Genomic DNA, 21019 nt, shown 5'->3' with positions numbered 1-21019 from the left:
TGCTGTACCTGCCCACGCTCCAATCACTGACCTGGGATATGGTGACATCCAATCCAGTCGCCCGCTTCACAACCGTCACCCTTCTGCACGAGTACACGCTATACCTTGCAGTGGTGTGCACCACACTGCTCCTCCTTTAAGGCCCCGACCTGCTGATGGTCTCTGCACCCTTTTGTATCAGACCCCTCATCAAAGGGACTCGAAGCCATTTAAATACATCTCTGTATATGACCGCGTCCAATGCAAATTGTGATGCTTGAAGAGCGAGGATACATTTCTCTGAAGTCTCATCTAGTTCAGAGTGTGATAATGGCCAGGGCAGAATAATATACTGTAACGCGGCAGTGTTAAATGTCAGAGAAATACAGGTCGCCATCCTAAAATCCCTGTCCCAAATATGCCCCTTGATCTGAGATGCCAACTGTTAGGGAATGGATGTTCTTATATATAAATTAATCAGATATTCCACGTAGTAATAGGGTTCAAAAGCATTTATTGACTTTCATACGAATTAAGCATAAAATGATTATTACCAATAATTACCCATATACAATGATAACTATTATTACCAATAATCACCTATATGCTTGAGACGCTTGTGGTACAAGACCGGAGAATATCACTGGGCCACAGGTTTCGAGCTCGAGGGGATCAGCTGGCCAAACCTTGTCGAATTCTGAAGTATCTATTGTAACAACCCTCTTTTTATCCCTTTCTTTCACTCTCGCTACGTGAGGGTCCACGTGTTTCAAAGTATTACTTCATCCAATTAGTTGCAGTAACTCCAGTTTTAACAAGAATAACTTCCCATAACTTGACTCACTCCCGGATTTTCCAGATCTGTGGCAGGTGCCTTTTCAAGGCTGGAACTAACAGAGAGTTTTGTGGCCTCTCCTTATCAGTGAAAACTCTGTCGGACTGGAATCCCTTTCACTGAACATTGCTCACAGAAACTCCCTGAAACCACAAGTTAATATGGAGAATTTAACTGTGATTGATGCAGTCCTGCCTGTCACTAGTATAATTCACGACTGATATTAACCCAGATGTGCTCATCACTATTGTGATTCATCACAGAGATTAAAACCACTACAATTATAGAACTAAAGTACTAAAATTCTACAACTGAAGGGGACAATCAATTGTAACTCTAGGAATTGCAGCAAACTGACCAAAAGCAGCTGTGTTTAGCGTCAGTGACAGACCCTTACAGAGAAAAGCACAAAGACCCCACGGATCCTTAAAAGCAGCAAGGCACCGAGCTCCTGACATCATCAGAGGGGGACCCGGGTATGACATCATCGGAGGGAGGGACCCGAACGTGACATCATCAGATGGCACCGGAAATGGCGTCATTGGGGGTGGGACCCGACTTGAAAGCATCAGAGATGCACACCCGGAAATGACATCATAGAGGGGCAAGGCTGGAAGTGACATCGTCAGAGGGACAGACCCGGAAGTGACATGCAAGAGGGGAACAGGAAATGACAGCATTCCAACCCACCTCTACCGACCTAGAAGTGACATCATCAGAGCCACAGTTCTGGAAATGACATAATCTGTGACCCCAACCCGGAAATGACCCGTTGAGGAGGGCCACCCGAAACCGGAAGTGATATCGCAGTATCCCCGAAACCGGAAGTGACATCACCGAGTCTCCGATATCGGGATTAATTTAACAGTTTTAGGGATTTGTTCCGACAATAAAATGCTGGAAACACGGGTTCAGTGAATGTGGTGTGAAATGTGTGTAAATGTGTCAGTGAGTCAGTGACCTGGTGAAATGACACAGTCCCAGCCTCGTAGTCCAACTGAACCCGGATCCTGCTCCCAGACCGGAAACCTCGGAGGGGAGTGTCCCAAGAATTGTGCCGGGCCCTGAGAGAAACACCACCATAATAATGTAAACCCCAGGATTTACTGCTGCCCCCAAGGTAAGACCCTCCCCCCTCCCTCTCTACACTCCCACACACAATCCCTATTCCCCAGTAATTCCCATCAGTCTCCACATCCCAGGAATGGGATCCTGAGGAGAAGCTCTGGGAGCAGAGGACTTGGGGTTGGTCTTTAAACCTCTCTGGGTGAGGTGGGTAGGGCTGTTTCTGTCCAGTCCGTGTTACTGATCTCAGATCATCAGACAGAACCAAGTCCCAGTTTGCTGTCTTTGGATCCAGGCCCATCGGTGACCTTTGCCCTAGAGAGGAGAGAAGAGATTGGTCAGACAGGGTTATTCCACTCAGATCAATGATTGACAGCTGTAGGGTCGGAGTGTCAGTATTTCCCAGACAGTGCCAGCCCCATATTACCAGTCAGTGTGATCCCGTTTCAGATTATAAACACACCTTGGGATATTCCCGTTCTCCCTCTGATCCCAGTCGACTGCTTGATGGCGATCAATGGGACAGGGGCTGCCCCAGAGGAGCTGTGTGGGGGAGGAGTTACAGTCGATGGGCCCCTGTATTCGGTGGAAGCTGGCCCTGTAAACAAAGCACATGGTGATTGGGAATTGTGACACAGCGAGGTCCCACCTCCTTCATATTGCTCGATGGGGGGGTTATATATTCCATACTTATATATTCCTACATTACAACAGTGACTACACTTCAAAATAGAACTCCATTGTCTGTAAAGCACTTTGGGATTCCTGAGGTTCTGACAGGTGCTATATAAATGCAAGTCTTTCCATCTCTTACTAAACTCTTTAATAATACTGGCAGCCATTGAGGGTCGGTGTCCCTTTAAGGGCCACTCTGATTGGCAGTGTGTAACCCCGCCCCTACCTGGCCCACGGTGGGTGAAGCTCTGGCCCATTACAGTGAGGAATGTTTAAAGCAGGTGTCACTGGGGACTGAGGATTAATCTCAGGCTCCTGATCCACAGACACAGGGAGCTGATATTAAAGTTCGGGATATTCCCAGCTGTCTGAACACAACTAACCCCACCTGCTCTCGGTGCCTTATATTGGAGAAAAGCTGCACCATCTTACTGATGATTCCCAGTATGTCTGAGTGGTACTTTTCCCATCCATTCAGCCTCTCCTGGATAAGTTGCGATATATTGGACAGGTTCAGGGCGAGCGCTGGAACATCTGGGTCTGTGACTCTCTGAGTCTCCGTCACTCTGGAATGAAAGAGGAGAGAATGTTTTATCAGTGGGACATCTCAGATCAGAAACCCAAAGGGGATCGAGTGATCAGTGCAACAAGCTGCCCCTCTTCTAATGCTCGGACTGACACCCCGCAGCAACCCATCTGGAAAATGGCAGAATCCCGGGATTTGCCGTCTCCCTACATTCACACTGATCTCCACACGTGCAGTGGGATCCTGGTTTGCCGCCATTTCAGCTCAGTTTGTGATTTTCAAAGCCGTCTGTGTTCAGTCCAGTTTCTCTGTACTGGAGCCTCATCTTTCCATTATTGATCATTATTATTATCCCGAGGGTCTCCAGTCTGTGCCCCCCCTCTCTGCAGGAACACACTCACTACAATCATGTGAAGTGAGGAGAGGAGAAGGAACAGCCTCCCAGGGACCTGGGGTGGGTGGAATTCCCTCACAGTCGTTTCAATTTTAACCTCGCGCCCCCCGACAGGCGGGAGAGGGTCGCGGCTTAAAACATCAGAGTGACTATTTGCACCGTGTTGTTTCTGCGCCTGTGTCCTCTGGACTCTGCCCCCGACGCCTTTCGCACAGGCGCAGACTCCTCGGCCCTGGAACCGGAAGTGGGCCCCACAACGAGCACGTTGTGCTGCTGTGCTGCTGGTCTTCTGACGGGTCAGTATAGAGGCCGCTGCTCAAACATTTCCTGCCGCTGAAGCCTGGGGCTGGATTTGCTTCCAGCTGTTGCATTATTGGGAACATTTTCGTGGCCTTCTGTAGGAGGAGAAACATCGGCAGTAGTGTGAGAGAGAGATAGCGGGGAGAGAGAGACAGACACGGGGAGTGACAGAGAATGGATAGGGGGGGGGGGGAAGAGACATGGGGGGGTTGAGATAGACACACAACATGGGGGTAGGAGAGAGAGACACGGTGGGGGACAGAAACACACGGCGGGGAGTGACAGACACAGGGAAGAAGAGAGAGACACGGGGGAGAGAGAGACAGAAAGAACGGGGGTGAGGGAGAGAGACACGTGAAGGAGGGGAAGATAGACCCTGGGGGGGAGGGGGGAGAGAAAGAGAGGCACTGGGGAGTCGTGCAGCAGGGGAGTGAGACATAGGGTGGGGTGGGGAGGAGATAGAGACACGCGGGGGTAGAGAGAGTCATGGGGGGGAAGATAGAAAAAGGACAGGGGGACAAAGAGAGACAGGGGGGGGAGAGGAGGGGAGACATGGGGGGGAGGGGGAGACACGAAGGGGAGAAAGACACGGGAGGGAGGGGGAAACGGGGATGGGAGAGAGAGAGCGACAAGAGGGAGGGGAGAGAGAGAGACAAGGGGGTGGGAGAGAGAGTGATGGGGTTGGGGGGGGAGAGAGAGAAAGGTCGGAGGTACAGAGAGAGAGACGGGGGGGGGGGGGTGGAGTGTTGAGAGAGAGATGAGGGCGAAGAGGGAGAGAGAAACACGGGCGGGGGGGGGCGAGAGACACAGTGGGGAGAGAGACAGATAGGACAGGGGGTACAGAGAGAGACGGGGGAGGGGGAGATAGACACGGGGGGGATGGGGGAAGAGAGAGAGGTGGGGGTGGGGGGGAGAGAGAGAGAGAGCCGGGGGTGGGGGAGAGAGAGAGAGAGACACTGGGGGAAGAGACGGGCGACGGGGGTACAAGACACAGGGCGGTGGGGGGAGAGAGACATGGGAGGGAGCGAGAATTATGGGAGGGGGAGAGAGAGAGAGAGAGAGACAACTGGGGGAAGAGACTAGCCGGGGGGCAGAAACGGGGGGGAGAGAAAGAGGCACAGGATGGGCGAAGGGGAGAGAGACATGGGGAGGAGAGAGAGAAAGGACAGGGACACAGAAAGAGATGGCGGAGAGAGAGAGAGACAGGGGGGAGGGGGAGAGAGACACGGGCGGGTGGGGGGGGGAAGAGAGGCACTGGAGGAGAGATAGAGATACGGGGACAGGGGGGAGAGACAGGTGGGGGGGGGGGGTGATGGATGAAGAGACATAGGGAGGGAGAGAGCCACAGGGCTGGGAGAGTCATGGGGTGTGGAGAGAGCGACATGGGGGTGGGGGGTTGATAGAGAACGACTTGGTGGCGGGGAAAGAGAGAGAAAGGACGCAGGGGAAGAGAGAGAGAGACACGTGAGGGCAGTCGGGGAGGGAGAGAGACACACACTCAGGGTTGGGGGGAGAGAGAGACACATACACAGGGGAGGGCAGGGCGAGAATGGGGGAAGATACACAGAGAGGGGGAACAGGTAGAGAGACACGGGGGCAGAGATAGTCATGAGGGGGGGAGAGAGAGGAAAGAAGGTGGGGGGGACGCGACAGGAGAGAGAGACATGTGGGTGGTGGGGGGAGACTGACACGGGGACAGGGGTTGAGAGAGACGCGGGGGGGTTGGAGAGAGATCGACATGGGGGCAGAGGGGGAGAGAGACATGGGGGTGGGCGACGGAGAGACCTGGGGAAGAGAGAGAGACATGGGGGGGGTGCGAGGGATGATTTGGGGGGAGAAAGAGACACGGGTGGGGGGGAGAGAGACATGGGGGCAAGGGTTGAGAGAGATTCGGGGCGGGGGATTGGAGAGAGACACGCACATGGAGGGGGTGGCGTGGGGGGCGAGAGACACGGAGGGGGAAGGAGAGAAAGGACGGGGGGGACAGAGAGGGAAACGGGGGTGGGAGAGAGAATCATGGAGGGGGAGAGAGAGACGGGGGTTGAGAGAGAGAGAGATGGGAGGAAGAGGGAGAGAGTATGTGGAGAGAGAGAAACACGGGGCGGAGGGGGGGCATGAAAAAGTGCGGGAGGGCAAGAGACACGGGGGGAGAGAGACACGGGGGGGAGAGAGAGACACGGTGGGGAGAGGGAGAGAGACACGGGGGGGGAGGGAGAGAGAGAGAGGGTGGGGTGGGGGGGGGGGAGAGAAAGAGAGAGACGGTGGGGTGGGGGGAGAGAGAGAGAGAGAGAGAGAGAGAGAGCAACATGGGGGCAGGGGTTGAGAGAGACACGGATGGGGGAGAGAGACAGAAAGAACGGGGAGGGGGAGAGAGAGACACCTGGAGGAGGGGAAGATAGACCCGGGGGGGGGAGGGGGGAGAGAGAGAGAGACACTGGGGGGTCGGGCAACGGGGGAGTGAGACACAGAGCGGGGTGGGGAGGAGATAGAGACACGGAGGGGGGGGGGGGTGGAGAGAGACATGGCCGGGGGGGGGGAGGGAGTCATGGGGGAAGATAGAAAAAGGACGGGGGGACAGAGAGAGACGGGGGGAGGGGAGACAGGTTGTGGTGAGAGAGAGACACGGGGGTGGGGTGAGAAAGCCATGGGAGGGAGGGGGAAATGGGGGTGGGAGAGAGAGTCATGGGGTGGGGGGGAGAGAGAGAAAGATCGGAGGGACAGAGAGACAGGGGGGGATGAGAGAGAGAGACACGGGGAGGAGAGAGAGAGACGGTGGGATAGGGGGAGAGAGTGACATAGTGGTAGGGGTTGAGAGAGACAAGAGGGAGGGAGAGAAAGACATGAGGAGGAAGAGAGAGACATGGGGGTGGGAGAGAGAGTGATGGGGTGGGGAGAGAGAGAGAAAGGTCGGGGGGGCAGAGAGAGACAGAGTGGGTTGAGAGAGAGATAGACACGGGGGAGGGGAGAGAGATGGGGGCGAAGAGGGACAGAGGGAGAGAGAGACACGGGGGAGAGAGAGACACGGTGGGGAGAGAGACACGGGGGTGGGCGAGAGACACGGTGGGGAGAGAGAGAGACACGGGGGAGAGAGAGAGAGACGGTGGGGTGGGGAGAGAGGGAGAGTGACATGGGGGCAGTGGTTGACAGAGACACTGGAGGGGAGAGAGAGAGAGAGGGAGACACTGGGGGGTCGGGCAGTGGGGTAGCGAGACACGGGGTGTGGGGGGGAGGAGATAGAGACACGGCGGGGGAGGGAGGGTTGAGAGAGACACGGTGGGGGAGAGAGACAGAAAGGATGGGAAGGGACAGAGAGAGACGGGGGAGGGGGAGAGACACAGGGGGAGAGAGACACAGTGGGAGGGGGGAAGAGAGAGAGAGAGAGACGGGGGTGGGGGTGGGGGAGAGAGAGAGAGACACTGGGGGGTCAGGCGGCAGGGGAACGAGACACAGGGCGGGGGGGAGGAGATAGAGACACGGAGGGGGGGGGGGTGGAGAGAGACATGGCCGGGGGGGGAGGGAGAGAGTGTCATGGGTGGGGGGGGAAGATAGAAAAGGGACGGGGGGACAGAGAGAGAAAGACGGGAGAGAGAGAGGCACGGGGTGGGAGAGCGACATGGGAGGGAAAGAGAATCATGGGGGCGGGCAGAGAGAGACACACATGGGAGGGGGGAGAGAGAGAGAGACAAGCGGGGGGAGACTGGGGGAGGACAGAGACGGGGAGAGAGAAAGAGACACGGGACGGGCAGAGGGGAGAGAGACATGGGGGAGGGGGAGAGAGACACGGGGGGAGGTGAGAGACACTGGAGGAGAGATAGCGATACGGGGGGGAGAGACAGGTGGAGGGGAGGGGTGGGGGTGGAGGAAGAGACATGGGGGGGAGAGAGCCACGGGGATGTGTGTGTCATGGGGTGGGGAGTGACATGAGGGCTGGGGGTGATAGAGAACGATTTGGTGGCGGGGAAAGAAAGAGAAAGGACGGGGGAAGAGAGAGAGAGAGAGAGACACGTGAGGGTGGTCGGGGGAGGGGAGAGACAGACTCAGGGAGGGGGTGAGACACACTTGGGGAGGGGAAGAGGGAGCGACGGCGGGGGAGAGAGACACGGGAGAGAGAGAGATGGGGGGGGGAGAGAAAGAGAGCGAGACACACACAGGTGAGGGGCGTGGCGGGTGGGGAAAGATACACAGAGAGGGGGAAGAGGTAGGGAGACATGGGGGGGGAGAGAGAGAAAAGATGGGGGTGAGGTGGGGCAAGAGACACTCGAGGGGAGAGAGAGACAAGGCGGGGGGAGAGACTGACACGGGGGCAGGGGTTGAGAGAGATACGGGGGGGATGGAGAGAGATCAACTTGGGGGCAGAGAGACACGGGAGGAAGAGAGGGATGCGGGGGGGGGGCCGCAGAGAGAGAGATGCAGGAGAGGGGGGAGAGAGAGATGCAGGGGGGTAGATATTCACGGGAGTGGGGGAAGAGAGACACGGGGTGGGCAGAGAGACACAGGAGCGGGGAGGGAGATATGGGAGTGGGGAGAGAGACACATGGGAGCGGGGGGAGAGAGATACATGGGGGGTGTTAGAGAGATACGGCGGGGAGAGTCATGGGGGGAAGAGAGAGACATGGGCGGTTGGGGGTGACAGCTAGAGGCAAACGGGGGGAAAGAAAGACACGGGGGCAGAGGGTGAGGCAGACATGGGGGCAGGGGGAGAGAGAGAGACATGGGGGCAGAGGGGGAGAGAGAGATATGTTGGCGGGGATAGAGAGAGACACACACTCAGGGTGGGGTGGGGGGATGTACGAGGCTTGGGGAAGAAGAGGGAGACATGTGGGGGTGAAATAGAATGACATGGGGGAGGGGAGAGAGAGACACACACTCGGGGCAGAGGAGATGGGAGGGATGTCGGTGGGGGGGGGGAGACTGAGAGAGACACGAGGCGGGAGAGAGAGATGGGGGGAACAGAGAGACACTGGGAAGGGGAAAGAGAGACACGGGGGGCATGGAGAGAGGCACGGGGGGGAGCGCAAGACACGGGGGGAGCGCGAGACACGGGGGGCATGGAGAGAGACACGGGGGGAGCGCGAGACACGGCTGGGCATGGAGATAGACACGGTGCGGGGGGGCGCGATACATGGAGGCATGGAGAGAGACATGGCGGCGGGGAGCGCGAAACACGGGAGGGGGTGGGGAGAAAGACACGGGCATGGAGAGAGACGGGGGTGGGGGGAAGAGACACGGGGAGAGAGATACAAGTGCGGGGAAAGAGACACGTGGAGGGGGAAGAGGAAGAGAGGCACGGGGCAGAGATCGTCATGGGGTGGGGAGAGAGACGGTTGGGGCGGAGGGGGGAGGGACTGACATCGGGGCAGGGGTTGAGAGAGACGCGGGCGGTTGTAGAGAGACCGACATGGAGGCAGAGGGTGAGAGATGCGGGGGTAGGAGAGGGAGAGACCTGGGGAAGAGTGAGAAGTGCGGGGGGGGGGGGGCGGGGAGAGAAACATGGGGGGGAGGAGAGAGATGGGTGGGGGGGAGGGAGAGAGAGAGAGAGAGAGACAGACAGTGGCGGGGGGCGAGAGATGGGTGGGGGGGAGAGAGACACAGTGGGGGGGGGAGAGAGACAGCATGAATGGGGAGCGAAAGACATGGGGGAGAGGGGAGACAGACACGGGGGAGGGGGAGAGAGACATACACATGGAGGGGGTGGTGAGGGGGGGCGAGAGACATGGAGGGGGGAAGAGAAAAAGGACTGGGGGACAGAGAGAGAGAGAGACGAGGGAGGGAGAGGGGGAAACGGGGGTGGGAGAGAGAATCAGGGAGGTGGGGGGGGAGAGAGAGTGATGGGGGAGGGGGAAGAGAGATGGGGGGGCGGGAGAGAGACATAAGGGCAGGGGTTGAGAGAGACATGGGGGAGAGAGAGAGAGACAAGAGGGAGGGGGAGAGAGACATGGGGGGGGATGGGGAGATGGACCCGGGGGTGGAGGGGGGGAAGGGGAGATAGACACGGGGCGGGGGGAGGTGAGAGACACGGGAGGAGAGATAGAGATACGGGGGAGGAGAGACAGGTGGGGGGGGAAGGGCGGAGGAAAAGACATGGAGGGGGGAGAGAGCCATGGGACTGGGAGAGTCTTGGGCTGGGGAGAGAGCGACATGGGGGCGGGGGGGGGGGGGGGTGATAGAGAACGACTTGGTGGCGGGGAAAGAGAGAGAAAGGACGGGGGAAGAGAGAGAGAGAGACACACATGAGGGTGGTCGGGGGGAGAGAGAGACACACTCAGAGTGGGGGGGGGGACACGCACTCGGGGAGGGGGGGAGAGAGAGACACGGGTGGGGAGAGAGAGAGACACACACAGGGGAGGGGGAGAGGGAGATACACACTCGGGGAGGGGGTGAGGGGGAAATACACACTCGGGGAGGGGGTGGGGGGGGGAAGCGGGAGAGGCGGCGGGAGATGGAGACATGGGGGAGAGAGAGACACGGGGGGAGCGGAAGATAGAGAGACATACACGGGGAGGGGCGTGACGGGGGGAAAGATACACAGAGAGGGGGAAGAGGTAGAGAGACACGGGGGCAGAGATAGTCATGGGGGTGGAGAGAGAAAAAGGACAGAGGGGGGAGGTGGGGCAAGAGACACGCGAGGGGAGAGACATGGCAGGGGGAGAGACTGACACGGGGGGGGATGGAGAGAGATCGACATGGGGGCAGAGGGGGAGAGAGAGACACGGGGGGGCGGCGGGAGAGAGACAAGGCGGGTAGAGAGAGACACAGGGTTGAGAGAGAGACACGGTGGCGGTGAGAGACACGGGGAGAGCGAGGCACAGTGGGGGGCGGGGGAGAGAGACATTGGGTGGGGGAGAGAGACACGGTGGGGGGCGGGGGAGAGAGGCATGGAGTGGAAGAGAGAGTCATGGAGGGGGGAGAGAGATTGACATGGGGGCAGAGGTTGAGGGAGACACGGGGGCAGGGGGAGAGAGACACGAGGGAGGGGAGAGAGAGAGACACGGGGGAGGGTGAGAGATCGACATGGGGCAGAGGGCGAGAGAGAGTGACATGTTGGCGGGGATAGAGAGAGACACACACTCGGTGTGGTGGGGGGCGGGGGAGAGAGACATGGAGTGGGAGAGAGAGTCATGGGGGGGGGGAGAGAGAGTCATGGGGGGGGAGAGAGACACGGGGGGGGTGGGGGGGACAGCTAGAGGCAAGGGGAGGAGAGAAGGACACGGGGGCAGGGGGCGAGAGACACGAGGGAGGGGGAGAGAGAGAGACATGGGGGAGGGAGAGAGATTGACATGGGGGGCAGAGGGGGAGAGAGAGTGACATGTTGGCGGGGATAGAGAGAGACACACACTTGGTGTGGAGGTGGGGGGGCGCATAGGAGGCTTGGGGAGGAAGAGAGAGACACGGTGGGGTGAAATAGAATGACATAGGGGAGGGGCGTAAGAGAGACACACAGGGGAGGGGGAGAGAGAGATACACACTCGGGGTAAGGGAGAGGGAGGGGCAGTGGTGGGGGGGGGAGACAGAGAGAGACACGAGGAGGGAGAGAGAGAGACCGGGGGGCGGGGGGGGGGAACAGAGAGACACAGGGGTTGGGGAGAGATAGACACGGGGGCGGGGGAGCGCGAGACACGAGGGGCGTGGAGATAGACACGGGGGGGAGCGCGAAACTCGGGGGGGCGTGGAGATAGACACGGGGGGAGTGTGAAACATGGCGGTGGTGGGGAGATAGACACAGCGGGGAGAGAGAGAGACAAGTGGGGGAGAAACATGGAGAGAGAGACACGGGGGGTGGGGATTGGAGAGAGACATGGTGGAGAGAGAGACACACACACATGGAGGGGGGGGAGGGGGGCGAGAGACACGGAGTAGGGAGGAGAGAAAGGACAGAGAGAGAGACGAGGGAGGGAGAGGGAACTGGGGGTGGGAGAGAGAATCATGGAGGCGGGGGGAGACAAGGAGGGTTGAGAGAGACACACGAGGGAGGAGAGAGAGAGATGGGAGGAATTGGGACCGAGGGAAAGAGCCACGTGGTGAGAGAGAAACATGGGGCAGGGGAGGGGGCAAGAGACACGGTGGGGGAGAGAGGCTCATGGGAGGGAGTGACAGACACGGGGGAGGGGGGAGAGAGAGAAACACTGGGGGGTCGGGCGATGGGGGAGCGAGACACAGGGCGGGGTGGGGAGGAGATGAGACACGCGGGGGTGGGGAGAGACAAGGGGGGTAGAGAGAGTCATGGGGGAAGATAGAAAAAGGACGGAGGGACAGAGAGAGACGGGGGGAGGGGAAACGGTTTGTGGGGGGTGGGGGGTGGAGAGAGAGACACGGGGGTGGGGGAGGGGGAAAGGGGGTGGGAGAGAGAGTCATGGGGTGGGGGGGAGAGAGAGAGAAAGGTCTGGGGGACAGAGAGACGGGGGTGTTGAGAGAGAGAGACATGGGGGAGGAGAAAGAGAGAGAGAGAGAGATGGGGGCGAAGAGGGACAGAGGGAGAGAGAAACACGGGGCGGGAGGGGCGAGAGACATGGGGGAGGGAGAGAGCCACGGGGCTGGGAGAGTCATGGGGTGGGGAGAGAGCGACATGGGGGCAGGGGGGTTATAGAGAACGACTTGGTGGCGGGGAAAGAGAGAGAAATGACGGAGGGGAAGAGAGAGAGAGAGAGACACGTGAGGGTGGTCGGGTGTGGGAGAGAGACACACACTCAGGGAGGGGGGAGAGGGAGACACACACTCGGGGAGGGGGGTGGAGAGTGAGAGACACACACTCGGGAAGGGGGGAGGGGGAGGCACACACTCAGGGAGGGGGGAGAGGGAGACACACACTCGGGGAGGGGGGAGAGGGAGACACACACTCGGGGAGGGGGAGAGGGAGAGGGAGAGACGGCGGGGGAGAGAGACACGGGGGGAAAGATAGAGAGACACAAAGGGAGGGGAGTAGCGGGGGGGAAAGATAGACCGAGAGGGGGAAGAGGTAGAGAGACACGGGCAGAGATAGTCATTGGGGAGGAGGAAGAGAAAAGGTGGCGGGGGGTGAGGTGGGGCGAGGGACTCGCGAGTGGAGAGACTGACACAGGGGCAGGGGTTGGAGAGAGATCGACATGGGGGCAGAGAGAGAGAGAGACACGGGGAGGGTGGAGAGAGAGACACGGTGGGTGGGGAGAGAGAGACACGGTGGGTGGGGAGAGACATGCGGAGGGGAGAGAGAGACACGGGGAGGGTGGAGAGAGAGACATGGGGAGGAGAGAGAGAGACACGGGGGAGTGGGAGGAGAGAGACACATGGGAATGTTAGAGAGATATGGCGGGGAGAGTCATCGGGGGGAAATAGAGAGACACGGGGGGTTGAGGGGGGGGTAACAGCTAGAGGCAAAGGGGGCGCGGGAGAAAGACACGGGGGCAGGGGGAGAGAGACACCGGGAGGGGGAGAGAGAGTGACATGTTGGCGGGGATAGAGAGAGACACACACTCGGGGTGGTGGGGGGAGGTGATGGGAGGCTTGAGGAGAAAGAGAGAGACATGGGGGGGGTGAAATAGAATGACATGGGGGAGGGGGAGAGAGAGACACACAGGGGAGGGGGAGAGAGAGACACACACTCGGGGCAGGGGAGAGGGAGGGATGGCGAGGGGACGGTGGGGGGGAACAGAGAGAGACACGAGGGGGGAGAGAGAGAGAGAGAGAGACACACACACACGGGGAGGGGCATGGCGATGGGGGAGAGATACACAGAGAGGGGGAAGAGGAAGAGAGACACGGAGCAGAGATAGTCATGGGGCGGGAGAGAGAGAAAGAACGGGGGGACAGAGGGAGACGGGGAGTGGGGGGGGAGAGAGAGAGAGACACGGAGTGGGGGGGGAAGAGAGAGAGACATGGTGGGGGGGAGAGAGAGAGACATGGTGGGGAGGGAGAGACTGACACGGGGGCAGGGGTTGAGAGAGACGCGGTGGGGTTGTAGAGCGATCAACATGGGGCAGAGGGGGAGAGAGACACGGGGGTATGAGAGAGAGAGACCTGGGGAAGAGAGAGAGATGCTGGGGAGGGGGGAGAGAGAGACACGGGGGGGGTGCGGAGGGGGCTGCTGAGACGGGTGGCGGGGAGAGAGAGACACGGGGAGGGGAGAGAGAGACGGAGGGGGAGAGAGACACGGAGGGGGGGGGAGAGAGACGGAGGGGGAGAGAGAGAGACACGGGGTGGTGGTGGGGAGAGAGAGAGAGACATGGGGTGGTGGGGGGGAAAGAGAGAGACACGAGGTGGTGGAGGGTGAGAAGGACACACACACATGGCGGGTGAGTGAGAAGAGGGAGAGAGGCATGGTGAGAAAGGGAGAAAAAGGGCGGGGGAGAGTGACACAGGGAAAGAGAGAGAGAGAGACACAGTTGGGGGGGAAAGAGAGCGACATGGGGAGGAAGAGAGAGATACGGGGGGACAGAGAGACACGGGGGGGGGCGGAGAAAGACATGGGGGGTAGAGAGAGACACGGGGAGGGGATGATTGAGAGACGGGGGAGAGAGACACGGGGGTGGGAGAGAGAGAGACACGGTGGGGGTGGGGGAGCAGCTAGAGACAGGGGGTGGAGAAAGATGGGGGGCAGAGGTTGAGAGCGACATGGGGGAGGAGGGTAGGAACACATGGGGGGGAGGGAGAGACGGTGGTGGAGTAGAGAGACACGGGGGGCAGGGGGAGAGGGAGAGACATGGCAGGGTGAGACAGAGACACACGGTGAGGAAAGAGAGCCACATGGCGGCAGTGGGGAGAGAGAGACGGGGGAGAGAGAGAGACGGGGGAAAGAGAGAGATGGGGGGGGGGAGAGAGACGGGGTGGGGGGGGAGAGAGACACGGGGGGGTGGTGGGGAGAGAGAGACACAGTGAATGTTTTATCAGTGGGGACATTTCACATCAGAAACCCAAAGGGGATCGAGTGATCAGTGCAACAAGCTGCCCCTCTTCTAATGCTCGTACTGACACCCCGCAGCAACCCATCTGGAAAATGGCAGAATCCCGGGATTTGCCGTCTCCCTGCATTCACACTGATCTCCACACGTGCAGTGGGATCCTGGTTTGCTGACACTTCAGCTCAGTTTGTGATTTTCAAAGCCGTCTGTGTTCAGTCCAGTTTCTCTGTACTGGAGCCTTATCTTTCCATTATTGATCATTATTATTATCCCGAGGGTCTCCAGTCTGTGCCCCCCTCTCTGCAGGAACACACTCACTACAATCATGTGAAGTGAGGAGAGGAGAAGGAACAGCCTCCCAGGGACCTGGGGTCGGTGGGATTCCCTCACTGAGTGTCCAGGGACACTGCCATTACTGGGACATCTTAGCACCCACTCATTTCTCGGTTCGTGGATAGAATGAGCCAATCACAACACATTTTACTGTCACCCTGACACTGGGACCTGCCCCTCTCCTCATTCTCCATGGACTGGTTGATAGAACAAGCCAATCACACAGCACTTACTGACCCAATGGAATAAAGCTGTCACTGACACACATGGAGCCTTTAGGAAGCCTCGGTTAGATACAGGTCACTGCAGTTTTCTCTCTCTCTCACTTCCTGTCTAACAGCTTCCTGAGAAGCTCGACACACCAATGGAACAGCCCATGTCACTGCCATTTTCCACAGGCTGCCTGAGCCAAGAACCCCTCAGATCCCAGTTACACATCACTCAATATTCCCACCATTTGAAAGCTCCTTATCTGGGAAGGTTTCCAAGCCGTGATTCTACTTTCACTCTTCTCCCAGATACAGGTGAAGGTTCCCTATCAGCAGCAGGTAGTGTGTGACGGAGAGGGACTTACCTGGAAAGGAGCTGCTTCGAGTTCTGTGAATAAAGAGAGGAGATCAAATCAGTCAACGAACAAACCAACACCCAATGGAAGCAAACGGTGAATTTGGGATTGAGAGCAAAGAGTTCAGTGTGTAACAGTAGGTGGGGCCAGTCCCCAACAATCTTCAAACAATTCAGCCCTCACACCAGCCTCACAGAAAGGCCCCATTCCCCAGCCATGGCCCTGTTTATATTGAAGATGTACCTGAAGAAAGGAGAGAGGGTCCCTCTGTAGCAGACTCTGGGTTTCTCCATCTATTAATGTAATCTGTTCCATCCTCTTGTTTAATGCTTCAGAACAGTTTCTAATCTGTGCGAGAGCTCGGAGCCCCTCCTCATCGATCAGTTTCAGTGCATATTCTTCATCTTCTTCCAGCTGTCTCCTCCATTCAGAGAAGCTCTTCGATAGCTTTCCTTTCAGCTCCTTGATTCGTGTCTGAAACCCAAACCAACTCTCATTACAAACGGCCCTTCCACACAGTGTTACCCTGAGCACACGGCACTTTCCAGGGACGGGACAGTTTGTTTAGATCACCACTCGATCACCCGTTAAAGATAGACAAGCAGTGGGGGTGTCTACTGGCAGTGGGGGTGTCTACTGGGAGAGGAAACAGAGTTTAACCAGTGTTACCTTGAGCCTTGAGCCTAAAAGAAGGAGCGCTGTGTTTAGACTGTGTGTGGCACTGCCACCTGGTCCACCCACACCTGGAGTGATGGCTCCAGTTTTGGTGCCCACACCTGGTGAAGGAGATCGAGACTCTGGAGACACGTAGTCTGATGGAGTTTAGTTCTGAGGATCGGCTCCAAGAGGTCGGGTGATTTAGAGAAAGGCAGGCCGAGAGGGACTTGATTGAGGTGTTTAAAATGATGGAGGGATTATTGGACTCACTCGTTGAGTGACGCACTGGAGATGGATCGGGATGGTAGGACTAGAGGGCCTGTGTATAAAATCCATAGGCACAGAGTTAGGTTGGAGGCCAGAGCCCTCGATCTCTGGACAGACTCCCTGAACATTTGGTGGGTATGGAGTCACTACCACCCTTTAAAAGGGAGCTGGGGAGGAATTTCCCCGAGCTTGTCCTAAATTGGCTGCAGGTGTTTATTCTCTCTCGGTTTGCCTTTCCCAGGTGAGTACATGGTTCGGGGTGGATCAGTGGTGTGTGTGATTGAACCCTGTCTGCATGGGGCAGGCTCGCTGGGGCTAATGGGCTTTTCTTCCTTTTCCTTTCTATGTTCCTATGATACAGGCTTCAGGGCAAGTCTTCACCTGCCAGCCTCTGGCTGTGTGTGTCTCAGTAAATCCAGTGCCCAAGTGATGTAATAATATTCCCTGGGAGGGGCAGGTAGAGTTAAGCAGCTCCCCTCACATCAAACACACGGGAACTCCGTGTAATCAGTGACTCGGCCCCAAAACAAAAAAAAACAGTTAAATCAAGTGCCCCCGATCTTGGGGACACTCCAAAAACTTATCACGGCCCTTTTTATATTTTTTTTGTATTTTGTTGTGGTTTGTTTGGGCCCTAAAACTGTAAATTTACAAGTGCCCCCTATCAAAGGGGAGAGGGAACTAAAACCCGGCAATTAAAGCAAATTAAACTTGAAAACATATAAAATCAAATTAAAATTTGGTTGCCGGGGGTAATAATGCACTTCAGTCCCTCCGGCGCCCACCTCTCGCGGAAGGCCGCGAGCGTACCGGTGGACACTGCGTGCTCCATCTCCAAGGACACCCTGGCCCGGATGTACGCACGTAAGAGAGGCAGGCAGTCGGGTTGAATGATCCCTTCAACCGCCCGCTGCCTAGACCGGCTGATGGCACCCTTGGCCGTGCCCAGGAGCAGTCCTACGAGGAAGCCCTCGGACCTACCCGCTCCCCTCGGCACAGGGTGCCCAAAGATCAGGAGTGTGGGACTGAAGTGCAGCCAGAAATTGAGGAGCAGCCCCTTTAAATAATGAGACAGGGGCTGCAACCTCGTACATTCAATAAAAATGTGGAACACGGACTCTTCCAAGCCGCAGAAATTGCAGGCGACCTGGGAGCCCGTGAACCCGCTTAAAAATTTATTGCACGGGATTGCTCCGTGCACCACCCTCCAGGCCAAGTCCCCGATAAATAGTGGGAGGACTCCCGCGTAGAGTGCACTCCATCGGGGACCCCCGCCTCCTCCGGACGGCAAGATGTAGTGCCATGGCGTGTCCGGACGGCAGACGAGGATGGCAAAGTTGAGGGTGTGCAGGAGCAGCCCGTACAGGAAACCCCTCCGCACAGAACTGAAAGGCACGGAGGGGATTTCCCCGAGGCGGCTCAAGTTGTGAGGCGCCGGCTCCCGAGGGAGGTTTCGGGGCTTGACGCATCGGCCCCAACACAACCAGCCTGGTTTGGAAGCCTGTTTCTGATGTGTTCATTGACTCAGCGGGGAGACAAACCCTTTCTAAATCCAGCTCCACTTTTCCCGACCTTTATTTCAGCTTCTGATCTCCCCAAGTCTCGCTGTTTGCTGGAACAATTCTGCTGGACTCCCCGAAGCTTCTCGGTTTCTCTCTCCAATTCTTCCTGTAAAGGTAATTGGAAAACCGTTAAAACGGATTGAAACTGGAATTTAACCGGGAAATGATTGTGTTCCGTGAGTGAGCCCACTGGGGTGGAGTGAAAGTGGTTTGGGGGGGTCTCAGTATCTGGGCCCTGAGCACAAATATTGCCTTCTGTGGCTCTCAGTAACGAGGCGCTCCCTGCCCTGTATAAACTGAGTGACCACACACACACCGGCTTCTTTTCACAATGACACAGCGTGTGGTGCATTCTCACACGGACTCAGCTCCTCCATTTCCAGAATCAGCCCAGGGGAAAGGGAGACAGACTCAGACACACCAGCAGTTCTCAAACAGCAATTCCCTCTTGTTGTGAGGAACAGTTTATCTACCCACCCCCTGAGTCTCCCCCCATGGGTGTCCCTCACTCCCCCCACCGGTGATGGCCCTCTCCCTGCTGCTCAGGGGGCAGAATCCCCCAGCATTACCCAGGGCTACAACATGCTCTGCTCTACAGCCCTGTGTCATGGAGTGCCAGTTCTCACAGGTGCCCACACAGTGAATTACTGAGCTCTGCAGTGCCCTCCCCAGGAGGGGTTGAGTGTGGGTGAGGGGCAGTCACCCTGGGCCACTCTCACAGTCCTCCCATGCCCACCCTGTTCTCTCAGACAGACTGTAAGAGAAAGGGGAGGGAGCAAATCTGACGGACATAAAACAAACACCCAGACCTGGGACAGGAAGAAAACACTGGGCTCAATCAGCACTGTCTGCAATCAGTTCCAATTAATGTTGGTCATTAACAGGAAAACTCTCGCTCACTGTATTTAATATCAGAAATTGTGTCACTCACCTTAATTGCAGTGTGTGCCTGATCCAAACTCAGCAGTGTGTGGGATTTATGTTTCCCGATTATTGTACAGGAAACACACACACACTCTGCATCATCTTTACAGTAGAACTCTAGGATCTTCTTATGGTCCGGACACTGCCTCTCCGTAAGGTCAAACACAGGCTCGATGAGGGTGTGATCTTTGTAGGCCTTTTTCTGTAAATGTGGCTTTAAATGAAGGGAGCAAAACGATATTTCACATTTCAGACACGTCTTCACAGCTTGAGATGGATTATCATCACAGTATTCACACATGACATGGGCTGGATCAGCAGGAGGCTGTGATCGGTTGTAATTTTCCACGATATTACACAACGTGAAGTTTTTCTCCAGACTGGGCCTGGGGTTGAATTTCCTACGACATTGAGGACACTCAAACCCTGCTGGGCGTGCTGTCTGGGCCCAAACTCCCTCAATACATTTCACACAGAAACTGTGCAGACAAGGTAATCCCACAGGATCCTGGTACACATTGAGACACACAGCACAGGTTAATTCAGCCTCTAAAGCTTCAAGCTCCATTGTTACAGCTCCTGAAGTCGTTTCACGCAGTGTCGGAGAGAGTGAAGAACCAGAGCAGGAAGTAAAATACTGATAAACAAGCAGGGAGTGACAATGTTAGTTTCACTTTCATGACTCACTTTGGCTGAAGATCAACCTTTCAGGCCTGCAGTAGCAGTTCCCAACCACAATCAGAAAAACAAGATTATAATTTTACAATCTGGAGCAGAATACAGCAAGCTGGGCTCAGTAAACACAGACCCAAAACTGATCAGCTCAGACCAGACCCAAAATAGTTTAACACAACATAAGAAATAGAAGCAGGAGCAGGCCATACGGCCCCTCGAGCCTGCTCCTTCATGCAATAAGATCATGGATGATTCGATCATGGACTCAGGTCCACTTCCCCGCCCGCTCCCCATAACCCTTTATTTCCTTATCGGTTAAGAAACTGTCTATCTCTGTCTTAAATTTATTCAATGACCCAGCTTCCACAGCTCTCTGAGGCAGTGAATTCCACAGATTTACAACCCGCTGAGAGAAGAAATTCCTCTTCATCTCAGTTTTAAATGGGCAGCCCCTTATTCTAAGATTAGGCCCCCTAGTTCTAGTCTCCCCTATCAGTGGAAACATCCTCTCTGCATCCACCTTATCAAGGCCCTCAATCTTATACGTTTTGATAAGATCACCTCTCATTCTTATGAATTCCAATGAGTAGAGGCCCAACCTACCTTTCCTCATAAGTCAACCCCCTCATCTCCGGAATCAACCTAGTAAACCTTCTCTGAACTGCTTCCAAAGCAAGTATATCTTTCATAAATATGGAAAGCAAAACTGCACGCAATATTCCAGGTGTGGCCTCACCAATACTCTGTATAACTGTTGCAAGACTTCCTTGCTTTTATACTCCATCCCCTTTGCAATAAAGGCCAATATACCATTGGCCTTCCTGATCACTTGCTATACCTGCATACTAATCTTATGTGTTTCATGCACCAGGACCCCCAGGTCCCGCTGTACTGCAGAGCTATGCAATTTTTCTCCATTTAAATAATAACTTGCTCTTTGATTTTTTTCTGCCAAAGTGCATAACCTCACACTTTCCAACATTATGCTCCATTTACCAAATTTTTGCCCACTCACTTAGCCTATCTATGTCCTTTTGCAGATTTTTTGTGTCTCCCTCACACAATGCTTTTCATCCCATCTTTGTATCGTCAGTAAATTTGGCTACGTTACACTCAGTCCCTTCTTCCAAGTCGTTAATATAGATTGTAAATAGTTGGGGTCCCAGCACTGATCCCTGCTGCCTCCCACTAGTTACTGATTGCCAACTGGAGAATGAACCATTTATCCCGACTCTCTGTTTTCTGTTCGTTAGCCAATCGTCTATCCATGCTAATATATTATCCCCAACCCCGTGAACATAAGAACAAAAGAAATAGGAGCAGGAGTAGGCCACCTGGCCCTTCGAGCCTGCTCCGCCATTTAATAAGATCATGGCTGATCTGATCATGGA

General features: G+C 56.3%; 1 protein-coding gene across 3 annotated transcripts; it reads right to left on the bottom strand.

The window, feature by feature from the left end:
• Nucleotides 1-476: 476 nt before the first annotated feature.
• LOC139257130 (E3 ubiquitin/ISG15 ligase TRIM25-like) lies at nucleotides 477-19614 on the bottom strand. 3 transcript variants are annotated; one of them, XM_070874395.1, is made up of 7 exons: nucleotides 18961-19610; nucleotides 18040-18135; nucleotides 15787-16017; nucleotides 15553-15575; nucleotides 2987-3120; nucleotides 2343-2477; nucleotides 477-2194 (listed from the first exon to the last, which is right to left on the bottom strand). In XM_070874395.1, the coding sequence occupies exons 1-7, from the start codon at nucleotides 19519-19521 to the stop codon at nucleotides 1671-1673; spliced, it is 1704 nt and encodes a 567-aa protein (XP_070730496.1). In that variant the 5' UTR covers nucleotides 19522-19610; the 3' UTR covers nucleotides 477-1670. The 3 variants fall into 3 exon arrangements, with proteins under 3 accessions (XP_070730496.1, XP_070730497.1, XP_070730498.1); XM_070874396.1 differs by lacking the exon at nucleotides 18040-18135 and having other exon boundaries at nucleotides 18961-19614; XM_070874397.1 differs by lacking the exon at nucleotides 2343-2477 and having other exon boundaries at nucleotides 18961-19611.
• Between the last annotated feature and the right edge of the window lie 1405 nt (nucleotides 19615-21019).

This window comes from Pristiophorus japonicus, unplaced genomic scaffold (genome assembly GCF_044704955.1).
Source record: "Pristiophorus japonicus isolate sPriJap1 unplaced genomic scaffold, sPriJap1.hap1 HAP1_SCAFFOLD_803, whole genome shotgun sequence".
In the NCBI taxonomy this organism is placed as follows: Eukaryota; Metazoa; Chordata; class Chondrichthyes; family Pristiophoridae; genus Pristiophorus; species Pristiophorus japonicus.
This window is presented reverse-complemented; position numbering and strand designations above follow the sequence as displayed.